The sequence below is a fragment of the Erythrolamprus reginae genome, chromosome Z (assembly GCF_031021105.1).
Source record: "Erythrolamprus reginae isolate rEryReg1 chromosome Z, rEryReg1.hap1, whole genome shotgun sequence".
NCBI classification, from domain to species: domain Eukaryota; kingdom Metazoa; phylum Chordata; class Lepidosauria; order Squamata; family Dipsadidae; genus Erythrolamprus; species Erythrolamprus reginae.
Window position 1 is genome coordinate 93,856,235 of NC_091963.1, and position 13,368 is coordinate 93,869,602.

General features: G+C 39.7%; 1 protein-coding gene across 3 annotated transcripts in view; it reads right to left on the reverse strand.

Annotated features, from left to right (window-relative positions):
- Positions 1-8,035: 8,035 nt before the first annotated feature.
- The window catches only part of LOC139175973 (amine oxidase [copper-containing] 3-like), a 43,736-nt gene continuing 38,403 nt past the window's right edge, over positions 8,036-13,368 (reverse strand). For all 3 annotated transcript variants that reach the window (XM_070767401.1, XM_070767402.1, XM_070767403.1), the window contains exon 4: positions 8,036-9,426. In XM_070767401.1, the coding sequence (XP_070623502.1) occupies positions 9,142-9,426 (285 nt within the window). In that variant the 3' untranslated portion in view covers positions 8,036-9,141. The remainder of the gene's footprint in view (positions 9,427-13,368) is intronic.

Sequence of the window (13,368 nt, forward strand, 5' to 3'; positions counted from 1 at the left end):
GATTTGTATGCCGCCCCTCTCTGAAGACTCAGGGCGGCCATCATATGTCCCCTTGATATTACCTGTGAGAGCAAAGATGCAACCAATAGTCATTTGCACATCTCCTGGTGGCCTGTTGGACTTTGCTGCAAGAACCTCCCAGAACCTGCAGGTTGCGCACACTGGAACAGTGTTTATATGCAATCAGCGCTCTCCTTTTTTCCCCAGTGCCTGGTGTCAGCTCCTTTGAGTGGGCTTTAAACCAATCTGCTGTCTTTCTGATCCTCTTACTAAATACTGACAGGGCAATCTTATAGACAACATTCTTGAAATATTCCCATCTTTTGGATGTGTTTGCTTTAGCTGGGCCTGGGAGTGTTTCCTCTAATGCATGTGCAAATTCCTCCTCTTTGACCTGATTGCTGGTCTTGCTGATGTCAATTCATGGTCTTCCTTCATTCTTTGAATGATGCAATCTTTTTGTTTGCAGTTTTATTCTGCTGCTAACCAAGTAGTAGTCTGTATCACAGTCGGCACTCTGATACTTGTATGTGACTGTAATACTGGGAAGATTAGAATGCATGGTCAGTATCAAATCGAGCTGGTACCAGTGCCTCGATCTTGAATGCCTCCAAGAGACTCTGTTGAGGCATTGTTTTGAAGAATGTATAGCTAACACAGAAACTGTAGTAGCAGCAGCAAAACTCCAGCTGTCGTCGACCATTTTCATTCATCTTCCCAACACCAAACTGACCAAAACAAGTAGGCCAAGAACTATAATTGGCTCTGATTTAATGCTAAAATCTCCAAGGATAAACAGTGATTCTTTTTCAGGGACTTTCTTGACATTGGTGACCAGATCATCGTAAAATTGGTCTTTAGGTTCTACTGACAATGATAAAGTTGGTGCATATGCACTAATAAGAGTGACTGGTCTTGCTAGTGTGCAGCTGTAAGAACAGCTCCACCCACTAGCTCTCTATAGCAGGTGGAGTGATGAATCTTATAAGGTGTTTTTGACCACAAGCACACCTCGTAATCCCTAGTCTCATTTGATGGCTTTCCTTGCCAGAAGAATGAGAATTTTCTCTCCATAACAGATCCTGAGGCCAGGAGCCTTGTTTCTTGAAGGGCAATGATGTCAATTGGCAGTCTGCTCAGCTCCATATTGATAACTGTAGTCTTGCATATGTCATCTATTTCTTGTAGATCATCAGAGAAACTGGGGATCATTGTTTGAACATTCCAAGTACCCAACTTTAGGGCTAAAGTTTTCTTATGGTTATTGCACAGCAGTCCTAAGTCCTGTAGCCCATTTTCATGAAATATCCAGGAACCCCAAACATAGCACGGACTTTGTCAACCCAGGAAACATGTGAGCTGGTATGGTTTTCTGAAATTTACAGCTCAGCATATTTTTATGGGAAAGACACTCTTTGTCTGACTTCTCTCATGAGACTTGTCCAGAATGATTGAACCTCTGGCATAGCTCTCATCTTTCTCAGAACACACAAGCCCCACAACGATGTCAAAGTAGTGCCTCACTGGGTATATTATTGTTATTGTTGAATTTTTAATATTCTACATGGCTATAAATATGTTAGAAGACTGAGAAATTGGTGTTGCTTATAAGCACCATTAAAAGGATAAAAATCAGGGTGGCTTAGTACAACTTATACCAGTGATGGTGAACGTTTCTTTCCTCAGGTGCTGAAAGAGCATGCATGTACACTATCACACATGCGCGAGTGCCCACACCCATAATTCAATGCCTGTTGAGGGTGAAAACACTTTCCCCCAACCCCTGGAGGCCCTCTGGAGGCTGGAAATGGCTTGTTTCCCAACATCTGGTGGCTCCCGTTGGGTATTGTTTGGCCCTCCCCAGGCTTCAAAGGCTTCCCTGGAGCCAGGGGAGGGGAAAAATGCCCTCTCCCATTCCCCCTCTCTGGAAGCCAAAAATGCCCTCACAGAGTCTCTGTATGAGGCAAAAATCAACTGGCAGGCACATACACACACATTGGAGCTGAGCTAGGGCAATGGTTCCTGTACCAGCAGATATGGCTCCACATACCACTTGTGGCACCCGTGCCATAGGTTCGCCATCACTGTCTTATAGCAACCAATTGTCTCTGGCCCTTTAAAATTTGTGTTTTGTGATAGTGCTGGCAAACATTTTAGAGGGACATGTCAATAATCACAGACTTGATAGCTAATGTGTTGGGTGCAGGGGTGGGTTCTACCTACCTTTCCCACTGCCTCACATTATGACAGAAGGGCACATTTTGTGCACACACATCCTTTCCCAGAAAATAAACAAGAAATAGCTTCTGCACATGCACAGTAGCAAAAATTAACTTCTGCACATGCACAGAAAATCCATGATGGAGACACCCGTGGATTGGCATCGACAGAACAGGCTCTGTGAAATCACCATCAGTTTACTAACGGTTCTAAAGAAACAGTTAGAACCGGCAGGAACCTATCCCTGGTTGGGTGGTTATATTTCTTCAAGTCTAACTGCACAACACAATGTTTTGTCATTGCAAAATGGCTATTTGTCAGGCATCTTTTAGATGGCTTTTTCTTGGGCTGGATCAGTGCAAAAGTAACAGTTCAATTCCAAATTCTGAGTTCTCAATTTCTAGAATGTTAATGTGAAAAATATAGAACTTCAATCCTGAAATTCAACAGAAATAAACCTTAGAAGTGACAGGTTTGCAGATTTAGCTCCAAGCATTTATATTTTACCAGAAAAAAGCAAAGTTTTACGCACCAATGATGCATGTCCCTCTGTCTGAAAGGAAATCATACAAATCCAATCCAATCAAATCAATCAATCAAATCCAATAAAATCAAATCAATCAATCAATCAAATCAAGCTCCTGAGACTCCATGTTGGTTTCTTTTCCAGTTAACCTATTAAATATTTCATGATAGACAAGCCACTGCTTTTCAAAAGACTATAAAGTGCCCTCTCCCCTCTGGCCACTAATTATTTCCTTCATAGCTATTTTATTTAATCTGCTGAATTGGTAAAAACATGTGTATCTTTCTAAAAAAAAATTACAATAGTATAGCACATGAAAAGCTGATCTTTTGAAGAAATTCCCTGAGGTAGAGCTTGTTTTCTTCACAAATCAAGTGCAAAAAAGTTTTGCTAGGACTCTACTTGAATCCCGTGACCTGGCAAATAGGCAAATGTTCCGAGAAATACAGCAAACCATAGCAACAAAACAATTTCAATGATGTGGCCTGGATGTTTAAAACCAGTGAGTGAGCTAGTTTTAGATTAGATCAGAAACAAGTCACAAGGTGAAAGTTGCATATAATAATAATAATAATAATAATAATAATAATAATAATAACAACAACAACAACAACAACAACAACAACAACAACAACAACAACAACAACGATGATGAGTTGGAAGGGACCTTGGAGGTCTTCTAGTCCAACCCGCTGCTTAGTCAGGAAACCCTACACTACTTCAGACAGATGGTTATCCAACATCTGCTTAAAAACTTCTAATGTTGGAACATTTACAACTTCTGGAGGCAAACTGTTCCACTAATTAATTGTTCTAACTGTCAGGAAATTTCTCCTTAGTTCTAAGTTACTTCTTTCCTTGTTTAGTTTCCATCCATTGCTTCTTCTTCTACCCTCAGATGCTTTGGAGAATAGGTTGATTCCTTCTACTTTGTGGCAACTCCTGAGATACTGGAAGACTGCTATCATGTCTCCCTGGTCCTTCTTTTCATTAAATTAGCCATGCCCAGTTCCTGCAAATGTTCCTCATATGTTTTATCCACCAGTCCCCTAATCATCTTTGTTGTTCTTCTCTGCACTTTTCCTAGAGTCTCAATATCTTTTTTGCATCGTGGCGACCAAAACTGAATGCAGTATTCCAAGTGTGGCCTTACCAAGGCCGTATAAAGTGGTACTAACATTTCATGAGATCTTGATTCTATCCCTCTGTTAATGCAGCCTAGAACTGTGTTGGCTCTTTTGGCAGCTGCTGCACACTGCTGGCTCATATTTAAATGGTTGTCCACTAGGACTCCAAGATTCCTCTCATAGTTATTACTGTTGAGCAATGTTGGGGGTTTTATATATTTTTTATTATTAGATTTGTCCCATTGTTACACTGTTTCTTATTACTGTTGTGAGCCGCCCCGAGTCTTCAGAGAGGAGTGGCATACAAATCTAATTAATAATAATAATAATAATAATAATAATAATAATAATAATAATAATGTACCACATATACTGTACCTGTGCATTTTGTTTTTCTTGCCTAAATATAGAACCTTACTTTTTTCACCATTGAATTTCATTTTGTTAGATAACGCCCATTGTTCAAATTTGTCGAGATACTTCTGTATTTTGTGCCTATATTCTGGAGGGTTGGCTATTCCTGCGAATTTGGTGTCATCTGCAAATTTGATAAGTTCCCTATCTATCCTCTCATCCAAGACATTGATGGAGATTTTGAAGAGTACAGGGCAAAACATATCCTTGGGGTACTCCACTGCATACATCCCTCCATGTAGATGTAGTTCCATTAAGCACCACATGTTGAGTGCAGTTAGTTAGACAGTTTTGAATCCACCTGGAGGTGATGCTGTCCATCCCACATTTTTCTACTTTATTTAGTTGTAGGCTATGGTCTACTTTGTCAAAAGCCTTATTGAAGTCCAAATAAACCACATCGACAGCATTCCCCTGGTCCACTAATTATACCACTTTGTCAAAGAATGCTATAAGATTAGTCTGGCATGATCTGTTTTTGACAAACCCATGTTGGCTTTTGGTTATTTGTTTGCTTGTAGGTAGTCATTGACTTGTTGCTAGATTATCTTTCCCAAAATCTTCCCTGGTATTGAGGTTAGGCTGTAGTTTTCGGAGAAGGGCGGCATACAAATCTAATAATAATAATAATAATAATAATAATAATAATAATAATAATTATTATTATTATTATTATTATTATTATTATTATTATTATTATTATTATTATATTTTTTCCTGGATCTATTTTTTCCCCCTTTCTTGAGGATGGGAACTATATCAGCTCTTTTCCAGTCCTCTGGCAATTCCACGGTGGTCCAGAATCTTTGGAAGATATAGTTCAGAGGTTCTGAGATCTTGTCTGCCAATTTCTTCAGAACCTTGGGGTGTAATCCATCTGGCCCTGGTGATTTGAATTCGTCTAGGGTGGACAGGTCTTCCCTTACCATTTTCTTCCCTATTTTAACTTGTGTTCCTAATATGTTTTTTTCCTCTTTGTGTAAAAAAACCAGCCAAACCTATCAAAAATTTCAACTAGTGAAATCTACCTAGTCTACCAACAACCAATTAAGAGCATGGCCAAGATGAAAAATAAAGCAAGGGGCTATTTTAAAAAGGGTCTAGATAGGAGCCTAGTTGAAAGTCATACAACATTGAACTATCTCCCTCAAGTTTCTTGGCCAGTATATGAGAGCAAAGAATGTGTGTGTGGAGGGGGTAGATGTCTGTGTTAAAAGTGCAACATTTTCACATTATGATAGAAATAGAAAAAAAATTAGGGACTTAACAGAACATTGTTTATAGGTTATATCATCAATTAGTGAGAACTATTCAACTGTTCCCAGTCTTGGGAGAGGCTGATATTTTATTGGAAATCAGTTCATGACCACCAACCAAAACTATGTTTCCAGCAACCCAAGTACGCAATAGTACACAGAAAGCTGATAAGTGTGATTCTACATTGTGTGTAGTCCATGTGACTGGGATAATGGTAAAAATGTGATGACTATGTTTTTAATTGTCTCCACATAATCAAATGGAAAGATATTGAGTACAAAAAGAAATCCACAGAGAAGGGCTTGTATTAAGTGGAAAGACTCATGGAAAAGACAACAATTGGTTTTGTTTTCCAAATACAGATGGGTGGAATCCATCAATTGCTAACATGGTTTGGACAGAACACCAAGTTATTACATTAAGTTAAATGGATGAAAATTCTGAAATCTGTAAAAAGATTCAATACAGCTTCATTTCCTTTTGATTTAGACATAAATATCAAGTAGTTTAAGGCCAGAGTGAGAGTGGCAGAAAATAGGCCACATTTATAATACAAAATGGATATTTTGACTGCTACACAGGACTTATTAGATATGGCTTCTCATCTGTATAGACAATAAATCAAACTACTTGCTGATTCTTGGCAGTTTTACAAAAGCACCAATAGGTTCTTCCTGTTTTGATAAAAAATGTATAGCAATGTTATATGTTTCTTTCCCACATATCTCCATAAATATACAGAGGTAACTTTCAACTTTTAAAAGAAAAACATAGCAAAGAATGATAACTTAAATATATGAAGACCTTATAATGGCCACCAAAGGTTAGGGGAAAATTTAGAGTTCCCAATTCTCTGATTCAAAATAAAAACTATGGAGTGTTTTAAAAAGTATAGCAATGGCATTTGCTATATGGACTCATCTGGAAATTCCCATTTAGTTCCCATTTATCACAGCAATCTGGAAAACAAAGTTAATCTCTCTCCTAAATTTGGACAAAAGTTACTAAGTAAGAGATAGGTATGTTTACAATTGAGGCATGATCTTAATCTGAAGTTAGCTAGTTACTGTTCTGTCTAGACGAGCCACTGACAGGAATTAAAGAGGACACACACACAACAGACAGGATAGCATTACAATATTGTTTAAAAATATCAGAGTATAAAATAGTTAAAAGTGAAAAGGCTATTTTAGTCCATTCTGGCAGTATTCCCAGACTAATGATTCTCAGATAAGAATGGTCTCGGCTGGCATCCAAGAACTCATTAAAAAAGGCCTCCTTGAAATGATTTTGTCAATCAACCCACTCACACATCTTTGTAGCCTCTCTGAAGAAGCAGATTGCGTGATTTAAAGCTGTCTTGAGGCAGAAGTGCTCTATAAACTCCAGATTCACACCCAGCCATTGTTGTTCATCACACTGAATTCTCACGAGAGTTTCCCTTATTTATTTATTTATTTATTTATTTATTTATTCATTCATTCATTCATTCATTCATTCATTCATTCATTCATTCATTCATTTATTGGATTTGTATGCCGCCCCTCTCCGCAGACTTGGGGCGGCTAACAACAGTGATAAAAAACAGCATGTAACAATCCAATACTAAACAACTAAGAAACCCCTTATTATAAAACCAAACATACATACAACCATACCATGCGTAAATTGTAAGGCCTAGGGGGAAAGAATATCTCAGTTCCCCCATGCCTGACGGCAGAGGTGGGTTTTAAGAAGCTTACGAAAGGCAAGGAAGTTGGGGGCAATTCTAATCTCTGGGGGGAGTTGGTTCCAAAGGGCCGGGGCCACCACAGAGAAGGCTCTTCCCCTGGGTCCCGCCAAACAACATTGTTTAGTTGACGGGACCTGGAGAAGGCCCACTCTGTGGGACCTTACTGGTCGCTGGGATTCGTGCAGCAGAAGGCGGTCCCTGAGATAATCTGGTCCGGTGCCATGAAGGGCTTTATAGGTAATAACTAACATTTTGAATTGTGACCGGAAACTGATCGGCAACCAATGCAGACTGCGGAGTGTTGGTGTAACATGGGCATATAGTCACAAGGTGTGGCCAAGTATTCTATATAGCTATTCACACTGAAATCTCTTCTTTTTTAAATAACCCTATCAGGACATGGTCTTGCACACCCTTGCATCTATAAGTGGTTCATCATCATCTCCTGAGTCACTCACTAACACCTCTGGGGGTACCACAATCACTGGTTAGTTTTCCCTATAACTCCTCATCCTCTTCACTCTTAGACTCAGGTGCCAAGAACACTGTTCTAAGATACCAATATGCATCCATCTCTCAATCTTCAAAATCTGTGATCAGCTGAGCAGGACATGGACCAGCCACAACAGTTACTGGTTTGGGGAAAGCAGTTTATATCCCAGTGGCTTGTTCTGGGACAAAAGTTCATAGATTTGATGTGATTTTACTGTGATCATGAGTTAGCTTTATTGTATATGTAAAAGATGACACCACACATAATTTATTTGTAGACCTGGCTTGTTGATTTTTATTGACATACAGAAGCTTCCAAGGAAGCCAGAGATACAAAATAATAGCAACTAAACAAGCAAGAAACATGTTAGAAATTGGAAAAACAACTAATATGATCATTTGGAAGACTATGGTTTAACAAACCACATTTTAGCATATGTTTATTAAAACAAACATTTCTTATAGATTTCTTAACAGAATGTGTCAACAGTGACACTGTGATCTGTCTAGATCAGTGATGGCTAACCTTTTACATCACTGCAGGATGATCTGCATGGCGAAAATGGCATGCAAAACCATCCCACTTGGATTGTGCGGTCTCGCTGGCCTTCACACTCATGGAAGCACGAAAACCTGAAATTGCAGTATTCTGGTGCACATGTGAGTATTGGCACCAAATGTCTGGTTTCCTGTGCAGACGCACGCCTGATGAACAGCTGGTCATCGTGCATGTGCATGACAGAAACCCAGAATTTGGGTGACCATTGCATACATGTGTGCCAGAATGCTGCTCTTCCGGGTTTTGGTGCTCCTGCACATGCAAATGCCAGCTGACTGGCACATGTGTGTGTACAGGAATGTGGAAGAGGAGCCTATGAGGCTGTGTATCTCATATGAGAATATAGAATGAAAGAGATGAAAAAATTCTGAAATGATTTATCTTGGTCTGATTCTTTAACTGGATGCATGGACAGATAGATAGATAGATAGATAGATAGATAGATAGATAGATAGATAGATAGATAGATAGATAGATAGATAGATAGATAGAGATAGTAGAACAAGTTACAAAAATACAGACAATCTAAATACAGACAATTACTTTCAGAGTGGGAATTAAATGTATTTTACAGATCTATTTAATATAATCTTCAAATAAAAAATTAACAGGAGAAGCAGTTGGGTAAAAAATTTGGCTGATACAAATAAATTGCAAACATAAGTGAGCACAATGCCAACAGAGCTAAGATTTAGGTGAAACAAAGTCAACGATAAAGGTCTGCTATCTTACATACAGATTTTGTGCTTCAGTATTTCCACTATTGTATTAATTCAAATTTAAACAGCAGCATTGATTCAAAGCCTGGACAGTATCAGAGCACTGTCAAATTTTGGAAACCTTCATAAGTGAAAGGTGGAAGATTGGGTATGCAAGCAGCTGTTTTAGGGAGGCAAGCAATATGGTTGACTTCACAGGAGTTGAAGTCATCTTTGTCAGTGAAGAATACACTATCAGGTGAGTCAATGGAGGGGTCATTGTCAAAATAATTATAAGGTCTTAAAATGAAACCAACTGCATTTGCAAGTGTTACAGTGTTAGGAATATCCTCGGCATGGGGAATATGTAGAAATCCAGTGGTGATCCAAGCAACCAGATCCTAGGGAAAGACCAAAAAACAGGGTAATCTGATTAAAAAGCATGAAAGGGAAATTTTGGAATAGTCACGCCAATCATGCAATACAGTGTTCCATTGACTTTCACAGGGGATACGTTCCAAGACTGCCCACAAAAGTCAAATTTCCGTAAAGTGGAGACGCTCCCTTCCTTCCTTCCTCCCTCTCCCTCCTCCATTCCTTGTTTTATTTACCTTCCAGAAACCGCAGGGGCAACGGGGTGGCAAGCTGGGCTCTGCTGGGCTCACTGCCGGCATCTCCCATGGTGGCGTCCTCAGCTCGGGAATTCCGCAGCTGATGGCCCTCTGTTCAGAGCGCCCTTGCTGACCACTGCACCCTCACAAAGGTGCCCCCAAAGACAGGAAATTAGGGTGGGGGCTGATGGAGCCGAGCCCCATCCCACCAGATAATTGAAGCTGCCCCGCAGGCTCCTCCGCCAGCTGGATGCGTTGAGGGGATGCTCACCTGCTTCTTGGAAGCTGCTGCCGTATGCCCTGCTTCAACTGCCCAGCGGCAGGTGTTCTGGGCAGTCCTCCTGGGATCCCTGCTTGCAGTGCTCCAGCAGTGGCGGCAGCTGTCCCCAAGGCCACCCGGTAGTCATTGGATGGAGGCCGGCGGCTCAGCAGCGGGGATGAGTGGGGCGCAGGGCATCCAGTGGCGGAGGAGCCTGCGGGGCAGCTTCAATCATCCGGCAGGATGGGGTTTAGCTCCATCAGCCCCCACCCTAATTTCCCGCCTTCAGGGGCGCCTTAGGGAGGGTACTGTGGTCAGTGAAGGCACTCCGAACAGAGGGCTGTCAGCTGCAGAATTTCCGAGCTGAGGCCGCCGCCATGGGAGACATCGGCAGAGAGCGCAGCAAAGCCCCCAGCTTGCCTCCCCATTACCCTGCCTTCAGGTGAAGCATACCAACACTCCGAGAATTAAAGGGGAGGGATCGGAAGGCTGGAGCAGAAGCAGAGTTTTTATTTAAAGAAGCAGGGCAGCTTCTTTAAATAAATTTTTAAAATGTATTTCAAAAATTTTATTTATTTATTTATTGAAAACCCATGGTTTAGACTTTTTGCGAAAGTCAGACCCGCGAACGTCAAGGGACCACTGTAATCACTTTTGGAGCGTGGTTGTACTGACAGAATGTTCAGCCCCAATTTCTTTTTAAACATCCCACTGAGTATTCATTTCTGCAACTAAATGCGTAAAATGAATTAAGAAACTACTGAGATATCTTGTTGAAAAATCCACCCTTTTCTGTTTTGTGTTCCAAGGTTCTTCCTCCGCCCCCTCCATTTGCCTCATGCCTGACTGCACAGATATTTCGGTAGGAAAGGTATGCCAAGCATGGCTTCTGGCATTGTTTCTAGCTCCTTAACAACTGTGGACATAGGACACTGTATTTTCTGCTGTTACTAAAATGACACATTTTTTTGTATGTGTGTGTGTTTTGCATGAATGAGTATACTGTGTTAGCTGCATATGCTTCACAAAAACAGACCTACCAGAAGTTCGGGAAGGCCAGAAACAAACCCATTCCTGGCCTCCATTTTAGCCCTCCCACAGGCTTGAGGAAAGCCTCTGGAGCCCAAAGAGGGAAATCCCTCTCCGCCCATGGTACAGGAGGCCGACTAGGCAATGCCCATCATTTGTTTGTTTGTTTGTTTGTTTATTATATTTACAGGCTGCCCTTCTCCTCACTGGCTCATGGCCATGCCCACCCAGCAACCAGGCAGAGATTGGTTACTAAAATTTTTAGTCAAAAATCCAATCAAGTGCCTGCTGTTCTCTGTTTTAAAAGGGGGCACTTTTTTGTGGGGGGAAGTAGATTTGTTTCTTTGAACCCAAATTTAGACTTTCAAGTGAACTCTCAGCAAAACCTTGCTCTCCTGAACCTTGTTCAGCCATGGGTGCAATTCAGCAGTGTGTTGCTACTGCTATGAACCAGTAGAGGAGGTGGCAGGATGCTCTGCTCACCCACCCCAAATACTTCTGCGCATGCGCAAGTACATGCGCCCAAACCAGTAGTAACAGGATTTGCAACCCATTATGGTGCAATTGTGCCTCTGTATCTGCCTTAGTATTGGACTTTTTTTTAGGCAATAATTTTTTTTTCCACTCCAATCACATATGCAAATGAACATACCATCAATCTTGAAATACATTACAATAATTATTACTTTTAACTTTGGTATTCATGACCCATCCAATGCTGTCTCCAATACAACTGACATCTGAACAAGAATAATTACTCAAATTTCTTATGTGTATTTTTAAATGCTATTAACTAATACAATTTTTAAATTGCTTCTTTTCTAGTCAAATCTAATCATTTAGGCCGTAGTGCTTTAATCTTCTCCATGTATCCTTAACAACAATTTCATAATACTGTATTTATTATCATTACTTTTATAATGATTGCCCTTAAAAAAGAAACAAATATTCCCAATCATGAGAACTAAATCTTAATAGTTATCTAACTATTACATGGATCAAGAGTATATTAATTCAAGGGGGGAAAAGTCCCAAAAATTTATCACATTGAATTTCTTGTTCCTCTTGGTGGGCTGCACTGTTCACGCTGATATGTCTTTGCTCAGTCTGAAATAGGGGCAGCCAGCATAAGTTAATTAGTCTGAGATAAAATTAAAGTCTTCTCACTCCCTAATAATACAACACGCTTGGGAAGCTATAAGCTTGTCAAATTATTTTAACACAATGAAATAGAACTTTCTAGGGAAACATTGAATTTTGGCTATAAATCATTCCGAGTGCAAAATGTTCCAAGCTTGGAATGGCTATTTCATGCATTCTGGTTATGAACATCCTCCTCCCCCTTAGAATTTGCCCTAATTTGGAATAAAACTGAGTGCTTTTCCCCCTGTTATTTTCACTGTCCTTTTTTAAAAAACCATCTTTTCAAGCTATGGAGATTGTGATGGCAAGAATTTAGAGGAAAAGAAGAAAACTGGGTAAAGGACAATCAGTTCAACCCATACTGATATGGGAAATACTTTGTATTGCTGTTTCAGGGAGATATATGAGAAATCACAAATTAATTTGGGAGCTGAACTTCATTAGTATAATCAGTTTATACCAATTTCATTAAAGTAAACAATTGATTACATTAAAGAACTTAAGCTGCCAAATTAATTTGGCCACCTCTCCCATCTATTCAGTATTGTTGTAATCCTGATAGTTAAGCAGTGTAAATAGTTCTTTATGAGTTGAAATGTGACATAGCTGTTCTTGCTCAGTGTATACAGTAATACTTTCTTTTTCAGGAAGCTTGCCAAATCAAAAGTACATACTGTTCATGTTCACGAACAGATAGTTCCTGTAGTTTTGTAGGCCTATTGCTGTCTGCAAAGAATATTAAATAGTACAAAAAGAGAAACTTTCTGAGCTTTATTTGTGTGTTTAAACTTTTGGTCAAAAGCTTTTATAGGTTTGGGTTTGGGTTTTTTTGTGCAGGTAATTGCCTAATCAGAAAAGCATGCAATGTGAATATTTTTTTCTACTGTTGCATTGTTTGTGGGGGTATACTGAAATGAATTTGTGGCTGTTACTTGCTTTTTTGTTGGGCTCAGCTCCGTGGCAGTTCTGAGCTGCAAAAAGCATTGTTATCTCTTGGTTCTATTGTTCGCTACTGAAATCTGATTTTCTTTTAAAGCAAATGTTTTCATTATTTTTGTAAGTCAGGTGGCCTGTAGCATTTAATTGTGAACTACTGCCCCACTTATTTTCATGACTGTAACATAAAAAATAAAAGATATGAGCTTTGTTTTAGGTTTTTATTTTGGAACATACTCTGCTTAAAATTTGCAAGATACTTTCTAGTAGCTGGATATCAGGACTATTATATTCCATTTGAAAATGTAGTTTACATATTGGTAGAAACTAATAAAGATTCTCTGTAAAAGAGAAGCTACATTAGT